General features: G+C 42.9%; 1 protein-coding gene across 7 annotated transcripts in view; it reads left to right on the top strand.

Annotated features, from left to right (window-relative positions):
• LOC113022709 (calmodulin-binding transcription activator 1) overlaps nucleotides 1–13,755 on the top strand; it is a 55,651-nt gene extending 41,896 nt beyond the window's left edge. For 2 of the 7 annotated variants that reach the window (XM_026168410.2, XM_080301362.1), the window contains 14 exons: nucleotides 1,313–3,177; nucleotides 4,487–4,613; nucleotides 5,118–5,252; nucleotides 8,235–8,383; nucleotides 9,010–9,194; nucleotides 9,281–9,359; nucleotides 9,445–9,712; nucleotides 10,341–10,861; nucleotides 11,148–11,296; nucleotides 11,404–11,650; nucleotides 11,964–12,032; nucleotides 12,549–12,844; nucleotides 12,991–13,021; nucleotides 13,537–13,706. In XM_026168410.2, coding sequence (XP_026024195.2) covers nucleotides 1,313–3,177; nucleotides 4,487–4,613; nucleotides 5,118–5,252; nucleotides 8,235–8,383; nucleotides 9,010–9,194; nucleotides 9,281–9,359; nucleotides 9,445–9,712; nucleotides 10,341–10,861; nucleotides 11,148–11,296; nucleotides 11,404–11,650; nucleotides 11,964–12,032; nucleotides 12,549–12,844; nucleotides 12,991–13,021; nucleotides 13,537–13,569 — 4,154 coding nt within the window. In that variant the 3' untranslated portion in view covers nucleotides 13,570–13,706. Of the gene's footprint in view, nucleotides 1–1,312; nucleotides 3,178–4,486; nucleotides 4,614–5,117; nucleotides 5,253–8,234; nucleotides 8,384–9,009; nucleotides 9,195–9,280; nucleotides 9,360–9,444; nucleotides 9,713–10,340; nucleotides 10,862–11,147; nucleotides 11,297–11,403; nucleotides 11,651–11,963; nucleotides 12,033–12,548; nucleotides 12,845–12,990; nucleotides 13,394–13,536 lie in introns of those variants that run through there. The other 5 variants (XM_080301366.1, XM_080301365.1, XM_080301364.1 and 2 more) reach the window with 5 other exon arrangements.
• The last annotated feature ends 5,629 nt before the right edge of the window (nucleotides 13,756–19,384 follow it).

The following is a 19,384-nucleotide window of genomic DNA, read 5'->3' as shown; positions in this document are numbered from 1 at the left end:
GCGCTTTTACTAAATTCGGGAGTGCGGCTAACCCCGGGTCAGTATCATTCCACTTGTCGTGTTCAAGTAACACTGGCAAAGATGCTGAAGAACCCAGACAAGCATGAAAATGAATCAGTAGACAGTTAGTGTGGAACATCTAAAGCAAAGATCATTTGGTTCACTGGCTTGTTTTTATCTTTGGCAGCAGAATGGAGCCCCGTCTGGAGCTGTGCCATCATTTATCAAAAGAGACAACAGGTGTTGCAGTGGTTCATTGTTGATCCTATGAGGGGTTCGCTGTTGCACTGAAAAGAAATATGTGATGTAACTGCAGCAGCTTACTGTTTAGTTCCTCGTTGTAAGTCAGTGATCCAAAAAAGAAGAGTGGATGTGCCAAAACACCGTACGTTGATTAACATGTGAATAAATGATATGTACTGTCATTAAAAAGAATCTTGTTCTTTAAAAATCCATTGTAGTAAGAGATATCTGCTACATATTATCAGGCTTTATGCAGTTATTTATATACATATATAGTTTTTGATGGCTCCAACAGTCAACGCCATGCTGCCACCTAGAGGCAGATACAAATTGCAACCACTAAATTGAGGGATTGAGGGAAAGAAGACAGGGATGCCTGAAATATCCATCATGTATTATTCATAAATGAGCATCAGGGAGTAGATAACTCCAGTACACACACTAGCGCACATATACACACACACAGATCTAATCGCACCCATCTTTTGATCTGCATTGGAGGGGCAAATAAGGACAGCTGCCCAAAACTAAGTGGCTTGTTGACTTAAGTACTGCTTCATTTCTTCTTCTCGCTTCTCCACATGTCCTAATTTGTTCACACAGCTCTCTGCCTTTTCCCCCCTCCCAGCACTTCTGGTTTGATCACTGACTTGATCCCTCAATGGTCAAAGGGGTTTTTATTGGCATTAGACCTCTGACACTTAGACTGGTGTTTGGCGTTTGTTATCCTCTCTGAAAAAATGAGCCGGCTACATACTGAACCTGTAAATGAATACAGCTAGTTTAAAGTTTAGAAATATCTTTGAGTAGTAAATATCTTGCAAAGTAAGCAAATTGTACATTCAAGGGGTATTTACTTAAAGTTGTTGCAGCAGTTGTATCAGAGTCTTCATGAAGTCAGTTTTCAGTGTAGATTCTGAACACTAGAGGGTGCCATTACACACTCTTAGATGTATATGAGTTAATACTACAATATGTTACTGGAAAATTTGACCTGAAAGTATGAAAGGACAGAAAATGATGACAGATGTTTGGTTCTTTGTTGATGTTTTGTTTTGTTTTCTGCCAGGTGCTGGAAGCAGCCTTCATCAGAAATGTTCCAGTGTCAAGCAGCGCATCATCTCCTCCAAGCAGGAGTCAGGAGCAGCAGCAGGAGGGGGAACTGCAGTCAGTACCAATGTAGCAGCAGGCCAGAGAGCTGAGGAAGCAGATGGCACCGAGGTCCAGAACAGCGACGTGTCAGAGGGCCAGACAGAGCCCAATCCTGGAGGGGGGAGGAGCAGAGCAGGTGGAGGAGAGAGGAGGAATGGCAGGATAACCAAACCCTCCTTACTCCCACAGAGCAGCATGGAGGTGTCTTCTTCTACTTCCACCAACCAGGTAGAGGTCCCTGACACCACACAGAGCTCCCCGCTGTCAATCACCAGTGACATGGCTGACAGTCCTGCTCTTGCAATTGGAGCGGGCTTATCACAGAGCACAGCTGTGTTCATGTCTGAGGTCACCACGCTCACTGGGGATTCGGTTTATTCCGCCGGCCACACCCACCTGCTGGCAGCTACCCACGACAGTGCCACCGCTGGGATTCTGTTAGCTGTTGCCCCTGAAAACCAGAGATTTGCATCGTTTCCTGGTGGAGTAGGATTGGGCGAGGGAGGAGAGTTGGTTCTGTCCAGCTCTTTAGACTCTGGTGGAGCAGTCAGCCTTCCTGAAACCACCATGACCTTTGACCCCGATTGCTTCCTCAACAATCCCAAGCAGGGCCAGACATACGGAGGAGGTGGAGGGAAGACTGAGGGCTGTAACGGTGATGATGGAGGCCTCCACTGTTCCTCTAATGGCTTTGTCTACAGCCCAACCCTCGTCAACAACATCAAGACGGAAGCTACACCCCTAGAACAACCCCTGTCCACTCAGAGTAGCTACGTAGGAGAAGGAGCTGGCCTCAGCCCCAGCACCACGCTGGAGCAAATGGATTTCAGTGCCGTCATGTCATCAGCCTGTGTCCCAACCCTGACCCAGCCTTCACACCACCCTTCCCCGAGCCTCTTCCTCCAGGCCTCCCCTCAAACAAGCCAGCCCTCCCAGCTGCAGACCAACAGTACTGAGGCAACCCAGGAATCTGGCGAGGCCCAGGCTTACATAGGCCTGCCCACGGTGCCAACAGACTCTTCAGTTGCCAATGGAGACTCACATACACACCTCCATCAACCCAGGACAGACCAGCAGGCCCTGTGTGCAAGGAATGGGAAAGGATCAGCAGTGGGTTCCTTTCCCCTGACACCGCAGGATACCACTGTCGACCAGTCAGGCAGCAGAGGACACCAGGAGGTCGGAGGCCTAGACAAGCCTGCTGAGAATGGGGGAGCGTTACTCCTCAAGACCGGAGATCCTCGTGAAGCTTATGCCAGTGTTGACACAGAGCACTACCTCCAACACACAGATGACAACGGAGGAGAGGAAGGCGGAGGAGGTGGCGGAGGAGGAGGAGGGGAAAATGAGATCCTTTGTAATGGTGTGAGCTTGTCAGGGGCAAGCAGCTCAGTGGTGGCCAGTCCTCAGTCAATGGCTACAGGCGCAACCATTGAGGGGGCGCTCTACAGCTCTCCACTTCCTCAGCAAGGTGGGGGGGTGTCAGCTGCAACAGCTGGAGCAGGAACAGCCATCAGTCTGGAAGGCTTTGAGGCTTCTTTTGGAAGCCAGTTTTCTGATCTCATCAATGATTTTATCTCAGTTGAAGGGTCTGGGAACGGGGTCGGGGCAGCTGTCAATGGGGTTCTGATGCCCCAGGAGGGGGCAGCAGGAGAGGAGCAGGGCACAGCAGCAGGCCACTTGCAAGGCTCTGAGGTGGAGCAGGGAGCTTTGGGATTGCTCCAGGAGACTGGGAGGCTGTTTGGCGTGACAGACTACTCCCCAGAGTGGTCTTATCCAGAGGTTAGTAAACCCAACTTGATTGTCATTCATAATTATTCCCTACAGTGAAATTAGTCTTTGCAGCACATGACTGAAGGTGGCTCATATGAACGTTAAGTACTGAAATCATGCTGAGCACAATTTGTACCGCCAGCTTGCTTGTGTGGTCATTAAGGAGACAGAATATTTCAGACTCAGCTGACTGGATTTTGATGAAATTTCAATATTTAACTGATTCTTCAGGATAGCCTCATTAATTTACCCATGTACCATTTCTAATATTCCAGACACCAGTCTATGATATAATTACCACAAATACTTAAGATAAGACTGCATCTTACCGCCATCATTTCCAAAAGCTATGGTGTACCGAATTTTATGGCAGATTGAAACTGCCAAAATTTAAATTAAAGAAATATCAGAAATAAAGAAACTGAGTTAAATACCACATAAACGACTTTGTAACATAAATTGATATTTTAGTTTTACCTTTATTTTCATCTCTCTATATTTGTATTTTTCTCATCTACTACAGACATCACAGTTTATTTATGTACATTTTAAAATTAGGAATATTGTACAAAGGTAAATAAATACAAAAGGCAAAGCAAATCAATTCAGTTTACATTTTATTAATGACTTATTGTGTGCACTTTTAATATTACTTTTCATACATTTAAAAGCATATTTGTATTTATTTAATAACTCCTTTATTTAACTATTTATTATTTTGGCAGTTTTAATCATCCATAAAAGTCTGCTACTGTGTTTTTACAGCTTTCATTTGAATCATCACCAATACATCCTTTTCAGGTTTAGGTTTCCTAAAGAAACAACAACAGTTTTCTCCAAAGGCCAGTGATCCATTTTTGCACTAAATGCCTCCTTAATTTGCCGGCAATAATGATCTTTATGTATTGCATTATTTTTAGCTACACTGGCAGGAACACAGAACAGCTTCATTCAGACAGTTCAAGCTAATTTGCTTTGCTTTGATGTAAGGCGTAGCACAGCCTCTAGGGGCTGCTAGCAGTCACGGATCTGTCATTGCCAAAGTAGCAGGTAGCCTACTTTGTGAATGAAGAAGAATGAAGACGAAAGCAAATATTTAGGCGCCTGGGTCCCGGACATTTGTCTTAGTCACAGATGGGGGTTTTGATAGAAATAAGGCATTCTGCATACTAACACACATACACACATCGAGTGAAGTGTCTCATTTCTCTAAGACTGTTGTTTAAACTTATACTCTGTAGCAGTGTACTGTAAACACACACACACAAAAAGCTACACTGTGTGATATTACTCTGAGACATTTACCTGTCTGCTGCAGGGTGGAGTGAAGGTGCTCATAACAGGTCCATGGTTGGAGTCAAGCAGTGAGTACAGCTGTCTTTTCGACCATATCAGCGTCCCCGCTGCCCTCATTCAGCCCGGGGTGCTGCGCTGCTATTGTCCAGGTAACACACTTGTGCTTGTGAAGACTCTGTTTTGTCTGTTTGTTTGTTTTTGTTTTGAATGCCTTGGTATTTCTTTGCAAAGCACTTTGTGAGCTTTACTTACTTTAGTCTCTCACAACTCACACTTTCCTTTATTTATAAATTCAAACCTTGGTCTGACCTTGATAATAAGCAACTTTTGAAGAAAGGAAGACCCTGACAGGGTTGCTTTTCAGGAGATGCAATCATTTTAATATTACAAGATGATACAAATGAACACAACGGGGTTTTTTTTATTTGTTTATTTTTTTAGGATTAAGTAAATGATACTTGACTATCAGGCTGTTTGATCAGTGTGATTGGGGTAAAGTTCAAGGAAATACTGACTTGCATAAGCATAACATTCACAATATATAATCTGTGATTGACTAACAAACTTTCCTTAAGTTAGCCTTTGACATTTACCACTGCAGTTCATCCACTGCTCCACGCTCCAACACCTTTTTGATATCCGTCTATTTCCAGCCCATGACACAGGACTAGTGATGCTGCAGGTAGCTATGGGCGGTGAGGTCATCTCTTCCTCTGTGGTGTTTGAATACAAGGCACGTGACCTTCCAGCCCTCCCATCTTCTCAGCATGACTGGCTGTCCCTGGATGGTGAGGACCACAATTTTCTGTGTACTGACGGCTGCACTTGTTTCAGTGACTTTAGCATGTAACTGGCTTATTGTATACACAGAGTGCTGATATAAACCTGAGTTTTGTAAAAACTCAGGTGTGTGTGTGTGTGTGTGTGTGTGTGTGTGTGTGTGTGTGTGTGTGTGTGTGTGTGTGTGTGTGTGTGTGTGTGTGTGATGCTGCCACTTTGCTACTCTGTTCTATTCCCTGATTCTCACATCCTGGTGTGAGATGCTTTTTGTTTGTTTGTTTTTCTGTACTCAGTGTAATCCTGACCAGTTTTTCCCGCTGCTTTTCTTTAGTGCGTCTCTTCTAGCAAGCAGCTGTTTTTTCCGTAACCCTCCGCCTGCATGCAAATTGTATCTAGCAGTAAACTGTTTTGATGCCTGTTGTTTCAATAGCGCAGGCATGTACCAGGCTCTTTCATCTTCACTGACAGCATTCATAGAGATGTTCGGCTTTGCCTGGTTGGCTTTGTTTTGGGCAGAGTCGCTTATTACTGAGTCTTGTTTGCATAAAGGATTGTTTTGTTTGAGCTGTAGATGTTCTCTGTGAGTTAAAAAAAAAAAAAGTACTTTAAAGGTGATAGAGAAAAATGAAACTTTCTTTGAGTGATCTGGAGGAAGGGGGGGGGGGGGGCGCTTTTGTGTGCAAAATATATCTCTTGATACAAATGCAGTCCGGAAACGCACGGGTCTCCTCGGTAAAGGCATGTCCTGGGTCTGCGTTCGCCCCCGTCTCTGCCTTGCGCAATGCGGCAATGCGGCTCCCCGCAGCAGGCTGGCTGATTTTTTTTTTTTTTTTTTTTTTTTTTGCCTTGCTAGAATGAAGGGCAAGGACATAAAGGCACAATCGTGGACCATTTGACAGTCGAAATGCTGGGCACCGCTGGCAGTGGCGCTGTGCAGCCCGTGCTATATTTAGACTCTGCGACTGACTGTGAGCGGAGATAGCGGGCTTGGCGCGTTTCCCCCTCTCTTGTCCTTTGTTTGGCAGAGGCTCAAAGTATGTGAAGCATACAGATAAATAACTACAATCAAACACCCGTAGCACCCGGCTTTGTCACACGCCGTTGCTCCAGTGTGTGCAGACATGCTGACGACCGAGCCTCCTGCAGCTCCGAGTCTGGCGGGCGGATTTGAAGCGCGCTGTTTTGCCAGACATAAAGTGGAGACTGCTCGCTCCCTCTCTTGCTCTGTCGCTCGCTCGCTCTCTTGCTCTCTCCCTGCACTTAGCTGTGTTTTTTTGCACGGCTGGAGTAGCAACGTGTGAGTCGCACACTTCAAACTAACGGGGTTGAAGCGGGAACAAGAACAAAGAGAGAAGCAGATAGAGAGAGACTCGCTGTTTGGGTTCGTAGCTTATTTGATTTGTTGATGTTTTTTAACTGGTCTTTGTAGCTCAGCTGAGTTTTTTTTCTTGTGTTGTAGATGGACATAAACGTCCCAATTTTTCAGTTTAATTCAGAGCTGTGGAGCCTTTGCTAGGTTTCCATCCCACGTTTTCTGTCAGTTTCTTTTTTTAATTTCAGTAGTTTCCATGTGGTTGCCCTGCCAGTCGATTTTAAACAAATGCAGGTGAAGCTGCCACACGATGCCGTCACGCTGGCTCCCAGCCTATTTGAGTTGAGTTGTAGAATTGTGGATGAAGCTTGTCTGGTTGACCTGTTCGGTTTCAGCACCACCAGGAGTGGACAGAGCCTCTGAACACTAAGAAGCTCATGTAGAGAGGCCCTGATCAAAACAAGCATATAGAAGAGTGTGGGGATGCTGATGTGCAGATGTGTTGTTTGTGGAACATTTGGGCATGTTTGGATGACAAGAATTCTCAGTGACCTGTGTGTAACAATAAAAAAACCCGAAAGCATTTTACTTTTTGGTAGAGTTTTGGCACAAGTTTGATCATCAAAAGCATATTTAGCGATGTGCTATAACACTGGAGACTTTCAAATTTGGTGTTTTTGTTTGTCACTTTGGCCAAATCTCAAAGGAAATCAGGAAGTCTGAACAGCACAGTAAATTCACAGGTACCAGGGATAATTATTGTCAAGCAAACTCTTAAAAATCAGAGAAGAAAAGAGTTCAACAGGTGAAAATGTGTCGATATAATGAAAATGCGGTTTCTTGCTTATGTCTTGCTTCTTGTTTATAAGATAATGTAATAACTGTGCGAAATAAGACTAATATTAGCAGCAGTAATTATAAGGCCAAGTAGAAAATTAATTACAAAATAATAAATTCAAGATTTTATTGAACAGTTAAAAAGGGGAATAAAATGACCCATTTAACTGCATATTTTCAATTAATATCTTCAATTATGGGATTTTATTGTATTAGCTTTTTCTATTAACCAGAAATTAATACTGTAGCAGATATCAGGGTCTATTCTTTTTCTGTGTGTGTGTGAGAGTGTTTACATGCTGATGCGTTGGTGATAATAGGTGAGGACAGGTGTTTCTGATGTGTTTGGCTGCTAAAACTATTGGAGTGTTTTTGCCTTGTAGTCAGCTGAGCTGTTTTGCTCTGGGATTGGCAGAGTGGAGTGGGAGGAGCCTGAGCCCTTCTGTCACTGTCATGGCCCCACCCACCTCTGGTTCAGTCTTTGTGCTTCAGGCAGCAGAAAGAAAAATAGGAGTGAAATGAGAGCAGAGCAGAAATAGAGACTCTGTGAGAGAGCAGCAGGTGGAATGACATAATGTGCACTGCAGCAAAAACCGCAGCAGCCCTGAAACAAAGGGTCACATGCAACCCTGCTACAGACATAAATCTGCATTGCATACATGCTTATTTACACTCTTACACTCTTGTTGATAATAATGGGAGTCATTAGATTTAAGCCAGTATTGAATCCCTTCTGCTTTTAAGCTTCTCTATAGCATTTATTGAACTCTCACATGGATTTCCCTAATGCCACAGTTTGGTGGTGCTTACAGCTTTAAATGTCCCACCTTCATTTCTGTAGATACCCAGTTCAGGATGTCTATCTTGGAGCGTTTGGAGCAGATGGAACAGAGGATGGCTGAGATAACCAATCAAAATCCCAGCTCAGAAGCCATGGCAACAAAGGGAGGAGGAGTGGAGGGAGGAGGAGCTACTGATCAGCAGTCTCAAGTAAGGCTGTTGTGCCTCTTATGATGAAAGTTCCCTTTAGAGCTTTAAAATGTGAAGGCGCACCATAAGAGAAGTGCTGAAAAACATGTGAAACCAAATTCAACTGTTTAAATTTAAAAGCAGCACCATGTGAAGTCATCGTATGCACAAGCAATACATGTAAGCCAAAAGCTCAGACTCCTCTAACACACTGTTTCACATATATTTTTCTACTTTGAGCTCTAGATGATGTCAAAGAGAGGGGATATCCCTAATATGTGGTCATCTTGGGGCAGCTGTGACAATTCGGAGTGCTCTTCAAACCTTCTGTTTGCAAGTGTCAGCCAATTAAAGGAACAAAAACAAGTTGTTTTTCCTTGACTGATAATGAGCTGAATTTACAAGACAAACTTACAAAGCCTACTTAACAACACAAATACAAGAATCTGGCCCTGTCCACATACAAAACTGATCATTCTTTAGTGAAGTGCTCAAAAGCAGTATTAGTTGCAAGGCTTTTTACTGGTTTTCCTTATATTGCAAAGGTGTTGCAGTATGGCAGAAAAGTTAGTGACACCTTGAAATATATTTTTAGCATTTGGAAAAGAGGTTGACCTAGTCTATTGTTTTATTTTACAATCTTCTAGATCTCTCCTGATCAGGGGTCATTCGAAGGTCGTGTGGTGGTGGTGTGTGAGAAGATGATGTCTCAGCCGTGCTGGGCTTCTTCTAATCAGCTCGTCCACAGTAAGAACTCCAGAGGAATGACTTTACTGCATCTGGCTGCAGCTCAGGGTTATGCGGGACTCATTCAGACACTCATTCGCTGGCGGTGAGGAACACACAATTACAACATGCCATCTTGACGGCACAAACTGGAATGCCAGTAATTTTAATGCTATTTGTGTTTCTTCGCAGCACAAAGCATGCTGACAGTATTGACCTCGAGCTGGAAGTAGATCCTCTGAACGTAGACCACTTCTCTTGCACTCCATTGGTGAGCAACCAGTGCTTTTTTGTGCATATTGCTTTCTTTCCATTCCTCTGTGTGTGTGACAGTTGTTTTCCTTGGACTTCCATAGATGTGGGCTTGTGCTCTGGGCCATACTGAGGCGGCATTGGTGCTTTACCAGTGGGATCCAAGAGCTCTAGCTATTCCTGATTCACTGGGACGCTTGCCGCTAAACATTGCCCGATCCCGGGGCCACACTCGATTGGCTGAGCTCCTAGAGCAACTGCAACATAGTCCTCAAACTCAGGGCCAGCCTGCGGACACTTGGATGGATAGATGGAGAGGAGAGTCACAGACGGGTGGGATGAACAACAGCCCCAGCCCTAACCCAAACTCAGGTTTGTGGTTTCTCAACAACAGGAAAAGTTTTGTTTCACCCTCATAAATAACAAAGTTCTATTTATCCTCTGTCTTTTATTGTGGAGATTCTATTTACTAACTTCAGCCACCAACCTTTAATTATGAAAGTGTATGGATTTTCACTGATATATAGCTGGTTAGTTTAACTTAATATAGAGAGAATAGAAAATGTACCTAGATAACATGAGCCACCTCCCAGCATGACTTAAGCCCTCCTCATTAGCATTAGTGTTTAAAAATGTAGTGAGGTGTTTTTTGGATGGTAGTAACTTCCTCTTTACTGGTTTTGTAGAAATTGCACCAGGAATCGTTTAAACATAACCCAAAAACTATGACTTCATAGTTTTTGTTTTACACGTTAGGTTTTTGTTCCATTTGTATAGAGGGAGCTTTAAAGGTGTTGGTAGGCAGTCAGACTTTCTTTTCCTGAGCTAAGCTATCCTACTGCTGACTTTATTTATATACAAACTGATTCTGAAAATTTTGTTTGACAATCCAACAGTAAATCATTACACAGAAAACTGTAAATGATCACCACTATTTCTGATTTTAGCTGTAAGTGTAAGTGTTATTGTCGCTGTTTTTCCACCATCTTTGTTTCCCCAGAGCTGAGGAGAACCAGGGCAGGAAGCAAGCCAGACAACCAGAGCCAGAGCTGGAGCCAAACAGAACACAGACCCCACAAGGGAACCCAGGGAGAACAGGGAGGTCCACCCCCAGCCAAGAGGCTCAAACCCAACCCAGATTCACAGCAACAGCTAGCTAACTCGATCTCTGGTACCACCCCCCTCAACTCCTCTCCAGGTCCTAATCCTCAACGGTCTCCTCTCTCTAAGCCGCTACAGACGCAACCCACGAACCTCAGCTGTCAGAAGGCACCACTTACCAGGTCCAGCCCCAGCCAGCCTCAGCTTCCTAGTGCCCCATTCTCCCACCTGCAGGCCAGGATAGGGGGAGCTGGAGGGGGCAGCAGGTGGAGTCTGAGACAGACTCTGGGGCAGCGTAGCCTCGCCAGGAAGATTCTAGGAAAGGAGCGATTGGCCGTTCACCTGCGTCAAAGAGTGTTGTCTGACAGGGGAGAGGAAACAGAGCTGTTGACCTATCAGGATAACGCAGATGACTTGCAGGTACAGATTTTTATGTGCAGTGTTGAGTTCGATCTCTAACCAAGCATTCATGCATGAACTGAGTAGCTGATGCAAAGTCAAAAAGTACTCAAAATGGAAGTGGTAAATCATGTATTACTGTGCAGGAGGAAGCTGTAAGTATAAGATTTCAAAGTCTTTGCGATGAGTCATTTAAGTATAGAGTGTTATGTGAGACTTTAAAGAGCTATTCAAAACTTACCCAAAAAACTAAGAGGAAGTAGGTTTTATAAATATTTAGGTAACCTTTCCTTTTCATGATTTGCAGATGGACATCACAATGCTAGCTGATCACATTGTGGAGGCTTCAACTGGCAGACTCAAGCAGGAGGTTATTGAAGCAGAAATTGAATCCAGGAAGGTTGGGATCAGCAGTGATGTCAGATTACTGTCTGGTTACCTTGGTGAGGTGGAAAGGTGAGGTTGACATATTTGCATAAGTTATTGCATTGCTTTTTTGTTTTTTTAACAAACAACCATTCTCAATCTTATTATACTTTAAAAGTAATATTTCTTTTCCTCAGGTTTCTAAACTCCAAACCTCAGACTCCCAGCCCCAAGCCAAATTCTCTCTCAGGGCCAGAGGATCAGCAAAGTCCTCAGGCTAAGCAAGCCCCATCCTCCCCCTCTGAGTGGACCTCCTTTCTTTGTGCAGCTATGAAGGAGGAGAGGTTGAAAACAGATTCCTCCTGTCTAGCCATGACTGAGGCAGAGCAGGGAGAGCTGTATGAGACCATCAGGCATGCTCTGCACTCCCTCAGAAAACACAAGGCCAGTGTAACCTAAACTCCTTTAGAAAAAAAAAAACTGAATTTGTCTTTATGCTCAGCCTACAGTGACTCAATGTATTATTTAGTATTTATTTATTTATTGTCATTGTCAAGAACAATGAAATTGCGTTTGGGGCTTCCATACAACCCAAAAAAAAGAAGAAAATAATAAATACCCCTTAAAACCCAAGTGTACATATTATCCTCAGTATTATCCTCAGTTGTATAATCCACATTTGAAAAAAACAAGCTCAATATGATTGCAAACCATTTTACATATACAAAATTTAGACAAACTCTTGTCACTACCACAGGGTCCCATTCAGGAACAACGCAAAGAGATTGCAGCAGTGATTCAGCGCTGTTATAAGAGATACAAGCAGGTAAGAGTTAACAACATGTAGCCAAGATTAGCCTCTAACATGTCGCTCTGCAGTTCAATAGTGAAGTAGTGACACAGCAGTTGTAGTTGTTTCCTTCATAGATGTAAGCTAAATTATCAGGTGAATTTTCACTTTGATTCTCTCTCATACGTGGCTAAATCTGTAGTAAAGAACAACAGATTTCAGTCCACTTGAAAAAGCAAATCTTGCATGTACACGTATGCACTTCTTGTGGGTTTTTTTTTACCTTGTTGTTCTAATATAGCAATCTGAGAGGAATATATGTAACTTAATGCTGTCATGAACTGAAAGAAAAGATGTTTACATGATGGATTTTGTGTATTCTTGAGATTTTTATTCACTTGCTTCCTGGTCATTATGTAATATAGCAAAAAGTAAGCTCACAGGTCTGTAGTGCATCTGTGGGTCTTATCATGTGCAGACATGTTGCATATTGCAAAAGTATGTCTTTTCTGATCCCAGTGAGTTTTACAGCACTGTTGTCCTCTCTTCCAGTATGCACTTTATAAGAGGATGACCCTGGCAGCCATCTTGATCCAGAGTCGTTTCCGGAGTTTCCATGAACAGAGGAAATTCCAGCAGAGTCGTAGAGCAGCGGTCCTCATCCAGCAATACTACCGCTCCTACAGACACTCTCTCAGGCACGTCTCACACATGCACACACACAAAGGGAATAATTATCTTATGTATAATCTCTTACCCCTCATCTTTGCCTGCAGCAGCCTCCTAACTAAAAAACAGAACCAGGCTGCTCGCAAGATCCTGAGGTTCCTGCTCCGATGCCGCCACAGGTAAGACCTAAAACTCTTAATGCTGATTCAAACACAAGCGCACGCACATCCAAAGACACATGCTTGACGCTTAACAAACCCACTGCCACACATACACACACTACACTATTGCTAATAGTTGGTGTTGTTTTACTGTTCACGTGAAGCCCCTTGATGGACCATAGGCCTCTGAAGCGGGTGAGTCTTCTCTTGCTCTCTTCTCTCACTCCCTCTCTCCTGGTGGCTGATGCCTGTTTGCATGTCAGCAGAGGGAGGGGGAGAGGAGATCCTGGATTATCATCCTTCCATCTCGCTCTCTCTCTCTCTTCTTCCCTCCCTATCACCTTGTCTCTCTCTCTCTCTGTCTCTCTCTCCCTCTCTCTCTCTCTGCCAAATGATGTCAGGACTTGTGCATGACTGACATAGTTAGAGGAGCGATCCCTGCGTATGGTTTTCCTAGGGGCATGTTCTGACTGTAATTGCAAGGGGACTTTAAGTGTATTGCTTGGCCTGCAAGTCTTATTTTTTGTGCCTTGATGGGTGGGGAGAGTAGCAGAAGGGAGAATGTGTGCGTCTGTTGGAAGGAGTTGCTGGGAATTTGCTGAATTACATGCGGCCTTTGGATATGAAAATGAAAAAACAAGACATGCAGTTGCACGCACACTTACACAAATCTCAGACTCTGAGACTAATATGTGTTTGCTCTTCTTCAGGGCCAGAGAGCAGAGAAAGGCCAGGGGTCCTGAGAGCCCACCACCAGGCCCCGCACAGAGCCCCCTCAGCCTGTGAGCAATCTATGTCCCCCTCCATCTTCTCCTTTTTCTGTCTCTTCTCTTCTGCCCTCTCTAAACTCCCTTCCCTTTCCTGACCCTTTTCCCTTGCTTTCTTCTTTCCTCGTCTCCCCTCTTTTCTCTCACTCCCTCTCCCCTCTTCTCTCAAGATGAAAAAAAAAAACTTTTCCCAGACAGACTGAGGACAGGATAGGTGTCCATCATGGCAGCTCAGACAGACAGACTGCTGGGCAGAGCCCAGGGACCTGGCTCTGCCCACAGCACTGATCCTCCTCCCCAGTTTCACTGGGAGGCCATCACATTAACCTCATGGCATTCTTTGCACTCTTCATGGGTATGTTTCTTTGCAAGAGCAAGTCGACGAGTCAAACCAGAGAAAACGAGGAAGCGCCCGACAACGGGATACCGCTGTTCACGGCGGTGGCCGGATGCACCGAAAGGCTCCCGTAATGAACAGCTCGCTCGAGAGAAAGGCTACTTTGACATGCAGAAAACACACAAAGCTTGCTGCGTTTTGTGTCCGAACAAAAATCCATGAAAGAATAAGAAAAACATAAACCAAAAAACTCACTTCTGTGTTGCATTTGCATGCAAGGTTTTTCGCTTATTCCTCCTCTCCATCAATCCCGAAGAGCTACAGTCGCAAATCATTCTGCCGATTTAGTATACCACAGTATCACCAACCACTCTGACTCGCAGGCGTGCAAACCTATTACTCAGTCACCCAATCAAAAAGGGGAGGAACTGCACTTGAATGTAAGAGGGGCATTGTTAGATAAAGGGATGGGGTCTGAATAACGATGTCTTAATTTGTTACATGGACTTTGTATGGAGTCGTTCTCAGAGGCGGCATTTTGCCCGCCCGATGTGGTGTGTCCGTGTTTGTTCAATTCAATGCATGTGTTTGAGCTACGAGCTCCTGCATGCTTGCCAAAACTGCTTTAGTGTTGTTTCTTTTGTATTTCTGTGTAATTGTGTCTCACTTACGTCCTCATCAACTTATCCTTGCCCTGTGTAATGTGAACTGTGTAAGGACAACTTACTTATTTTGGGTGCTTTTGTTTTGTTTGTTTTTTTAAAGGGAAAAAAAAAACTTTATTTATTTAAGGGTCTGATTATTTATTTAATTGGCTCAAGAGTGGTTGTAGCTCGAGGCTGGTTTTTCCCCCCCATGTGATGAAATGCGACATGTTCCAATGGTTAAATGTCTCTGTTAGTTTGTTCTTTGCGTGAACCTCTAAATCCTACCTGTGGTTTTGAGGAGAGAGTCACATACCATTGCCTTGACTTCTTCTTGAGTCTGAGAGGTCTCTATGCTTGCTCTGTACAGGACATGGGTCCTATACCTGCCCCTATACAGGGCACTGGTCCCCATATTAGCCCATACGGGCAATCAAATCCATATTTTGGACTATTGCATATTCCTGTATATAAACTGACGAGGTAAGGGGATATGAGGACCCTGAAACTTTTTCATAAGAGGACTGTATTTAAGATTATAAATTATTTTACTCCCATAATGAGAACTTAAGACAGAGACCTGGGTACACAGGATGGCTGTATTGCTTGTAAATAATGTAGATAATACAAACGGATTAACGTGCATGAGATTTAAGACAAAGAAACAGCAAAAAGAACATGTTAGTGGCTATGGACTGTGAGAGGATTTTAACTGCTTCACTTTAAGAGTATCCAGTTATAAGTGTTACTGAAAAGAACATTTTGTTAAAAAGCATGCAACTTGAAAACTCTAATGTTAGAATTATAAGTGGGAAAAACAAAGTTAGCTGAAACAACGATCTTTCAGACAAAACATTTACACTTTGTGCTTTTCGTTTCTTGGCTAGCAAAAATTAAACTCCTTTTGCCAGTAGTGCCAATTATTATGAATGCTATTTTGCCTAACAGTATGTTACGTTGGCGAAACCAACGCCCAAAAGATATCGGTAAGATCTACCGAGGCAACACGCAGACAATAAACCGCAGAAGAGATGTAGTGCCAGCGCAGCCGTAGACCTCCTACAAGTTCTGAAGTTTGCCCAAGGCAGGCTTACGTATAGGTGACGATGCACGTGGGGAAATGATGCCAATGGCGATGATGATCGTTTAAATGTGAGTGCAACGACTGACGATGCAAAAGAAAAGAAAAAAAAGGGAAGAGGGCGCTACATTCTTCACAATGTGGTTGTGCTTCAGCAGCATACTAGCTTTTATTAAGATCATTTATCACACCTACAGCGGATCCAACCTGGCCTCCAGTCTAAGCTTTCCATCCTCAAACAGAATGTCCTTCCCCGTTTTGGTTTTGACATATCATTTTCTCCTCATTGTCACTGCCATAATTATACTACATGTACTTTAGACTTATGGAAAGCTCTGTTTAGAAAGTGCCTGCTCAATAACAGAAAAGTGCAAAATAATATCAGGAAGTATCTTATTGTGTGTCCTCTGAAAGGTTTCCAGTTAACCTGTTTGTTTTTTCCTAAATTGTGTGTTTTCAAATGAATCTGACAGTGTTAAACTTGACCTTAGTCTAAGCTGGAAGCTGTAATTGGGAATGTGGTGTGAATGAATGCTCATGGCCTGATTGACGCTGTGTGTCGCTTGCTCGGGCGATTAATTACCCTATTGCCGTTAAGTCCTACTTTTTGTGTGCGTTTTTCAGTAATTAGAAGGGAGAAAACCGCTGAATTCAGCCTCCGTGTACTAAAGTATGAAAGGCACAGTCACGAGTATGTTCGCCCTCCAAGAGGAAGCTGTGTTTTCTTTCACTTTGTCTGCTTTTCCCCTACAAAAAAAATATTTTACAACATTTAAACAAAATCATAACTGGGCTTTTTTTTCCTCATAGAGGACAAAAATATCTTTCACACACACTTCCTTTCTTTGTCTTTCTCCCTGTCTCACAAGGATGTGCATAGACACATAAATGCAAATGTACACACAGGTGCAAAAATAAAACGGCCACACGCTTTCTCTCTGTGCTTATGTCTTCGGGAACAATGAAATCTCTCCCTTAGATTTTACTCAGGGTTGAAGAACAGGGAGATGGTATGTGGAGTGCAATGACTGCTGGCACAGAGTTGTAACACTGCAGGTGACAGGTTGTGTACATTTGGGTGTGTATGTGTACATATTTGAATGTGTCGGGGATACGTCGTCCACTTGTATCCACACTCTTTATAATAGTCTAGAAGCAGCAAATGTGATCTGTTTGCCTTATCTGAGAAGAGAGTGAAAAACACGCTTAAATATGAATTCCATTCAAAGCAAGTAATAGGGTAGGAAAAAAATACTTATGCATTTGCTGTAGTCTTAAACGCACAAGATTCTTAATATAAGAAATTCATAAGTGATACAAAAAATAGGTAATGGCCCCTGAACACCTGAAAAACAAAACAAAGTGAAAAGAGATAGCAGATTGTGAGATTAACAGCTGGAAGATATCGATTGTGTTCCATATGTTTTCTGAGGTTTCATCATACTGAGAGGCAGCCATGGTTTGGACAGTGCTGTTAGGAGCGTTCATACGGTATCACATGAATAACTTCTTAAACTGCCCTTCCTCTCACATCAGCACAACTAAAGGACACTGCTTTTATATAACAGACACACATGAACATACGCACATACACAACAACTTCTAAATGCTCAAGCTTACAGACTACACGCACACGCGAAACTGAACACACAGATTGCAGAAAATCCATCAATATGCTCACGTTTTTGGAGAGGATGGTGACTGTAAAAAGATTATGTAGAGTAGAAGAAGTAAAAAAATAAAAAATAAAATAAAGAAATAAATACATAAATAAAAATAAGAAATGTTGCCATAGTAAACAGCTGGTTAACATGTGCAGAGATGGCCTCTGTTCTCTTAAGTCCGCCTAGAAATGAATGGTATATAACCTTTCAGGCCTTGTTTTGAGAGGGCGTGGCCAAACACCACATTGCATGCTAGAATGGTAGTCCCTCATAGATAATCTATGGCTAGACCTCTCCTTGCCTTCCTCTTCTTTCACTCCCCCCTGGCCCTCCCCGCTTTTCTCCCGCTCTCATCTCCTGCTGTATTCCCACCTTGCCTGCTGTTGTGTTCTCCATGCCTATCTCAGTCTCTCATTCCTTTTTATTTTGTAGCCTAGTTTTTAACTTCTTTTGTTTTACGAACATGCATGCACAAGCATCACTAAATTGTTGATGTTTTAAAAAGAATATTTTGTTGCTGAGGCCATGCAAAGTGTTTTGAATATTGCCCTTATATGTGGAAAATGTCTTCTGAATGCTTTACATAATTTCTGCTGTAAAATGATATCAGAATAAAAAAGAAAATTTGCACTTTAACACATTTCCTGGCTCGTATTTATCCCTCACTGGGTCCCTAATGAGAAACTTGCAGATGCTCTACTGAAGGGATGTCAAACTCATTTTACACTGTGGGCGACATATAGCAGGCCAGACCAGTGAAACTCTCCTCTCTCTCCTATCAGTGTAAACAGGTTTACCTACACACTTGATCGCTGGGATAAGTATTAGAAAAAGAATTGATTTTAACATTCCAGCTCTTTGCCCAGATTGTCTTGTGATTAAAAAACAGAGTTTTTAGTTTATTTACAGAATATGTTCTTTCTTTTTTTTAAATACCGTGGACCTATTATAAAAAAAACAATCAAAAATAGAAGTTTATATAGTAGAAAAAGCAGGAAGGTTTCTGTCATTTAATTATCTGTTACTTTGGTGTAACATGAATGGCCATGGCTGAAATCCTCGTCAGTAGGAAAAGCTGTAAAACTTATGAAAATACAGTTAAAAGTTCATGTTTATTCTATTGCTGTCAAACGATTAAAATTTTTAATTGGATTAATCACAGGGTTGCTGTGGATTAATTTTGATTAATCACGATTAAATATCATTCATTTTTAATCTATATTAATCACATTTCATTTTGCATGAGCAAACAGACTCAAGAAAAAAGGGAATATATACACACCTAAAATGTTTATTGAGCACCTTGAACATTCATGTTAACAAAAAACTGTAAACATGTATCCACATTAATGTGGTCCTAAGACAAACTAACTTGTTGACATTGCCCGAGAGGAGAGCTGACCGCTTCTTATTTACAATGTTGCTTGCAACTGTGAACGGTCTCTCGCACAGAACAGCGGTTGCAGGAGTGGGCAGATATTTGCAAGCCAGCAGTGCCAGCTTGTCATGAGCTCCTGAAGGAGCTGACCACCACTCCGAGGGACAGTCCTAATGATCGGCTCTGCTCTATACAGGCAGAAACTCCTCATCTGATTCTGAATCTGAGCCCATCTGTAACAGACTCACTCATTACAAGTCTGTCGAGGTGAGGACTCATCATGCAGCAGTCTTTCAAGTAATGCTTTGCATTAAAATGTGATATTTTAAGCTGGAAGTGCTTCGGTGAAAAGAAGATTCCTTCTTGCACAATTGCATAATACTTTGTGTCGGTCAACTGTTCCGTCTTGTTTTTGTTTTTTTATACTCAAATTTCCCATCGAGAGGACCAATCATCTTCCATATTTAGTTGACTAATTCTGCTGCCTGTCACTACCAGATCAACTGCCTGTTTGCTCATGTGCGAAGGTAACTCTCCTTGGACAAACTGCCCGAAATGCGTTGACAGAGACGCGTCAGGGATTTTGAGTCATTCTGCACTTCAGATGGGTTAACTGCGTTAAAAATTTTAATCTGCTTATTCATGATGATGGATTTATCAGTCCTGAAGACTTTCTGTGACTCTGTA

Source organism: Astatotilapia calliptera, chromosome 5, assembly GCF_964374335.1.
Source record: "Astatotilapia calliptera chromosome 5, fAstCal68.1, whole genome shotgun sequence".
Classification (NCBI taxonomy): domain Eukaryota; kingdom Metazoa; phylum Chordata; class Actinopteri; order Cichliformes; family Cichlidae; genus Astatotilapia; species Astatotilapia calliptera.
Note: the sequence above shows the minus strand (reverse complement) of the source record. Positions and strands in the feature narration are given on the sequence as shown.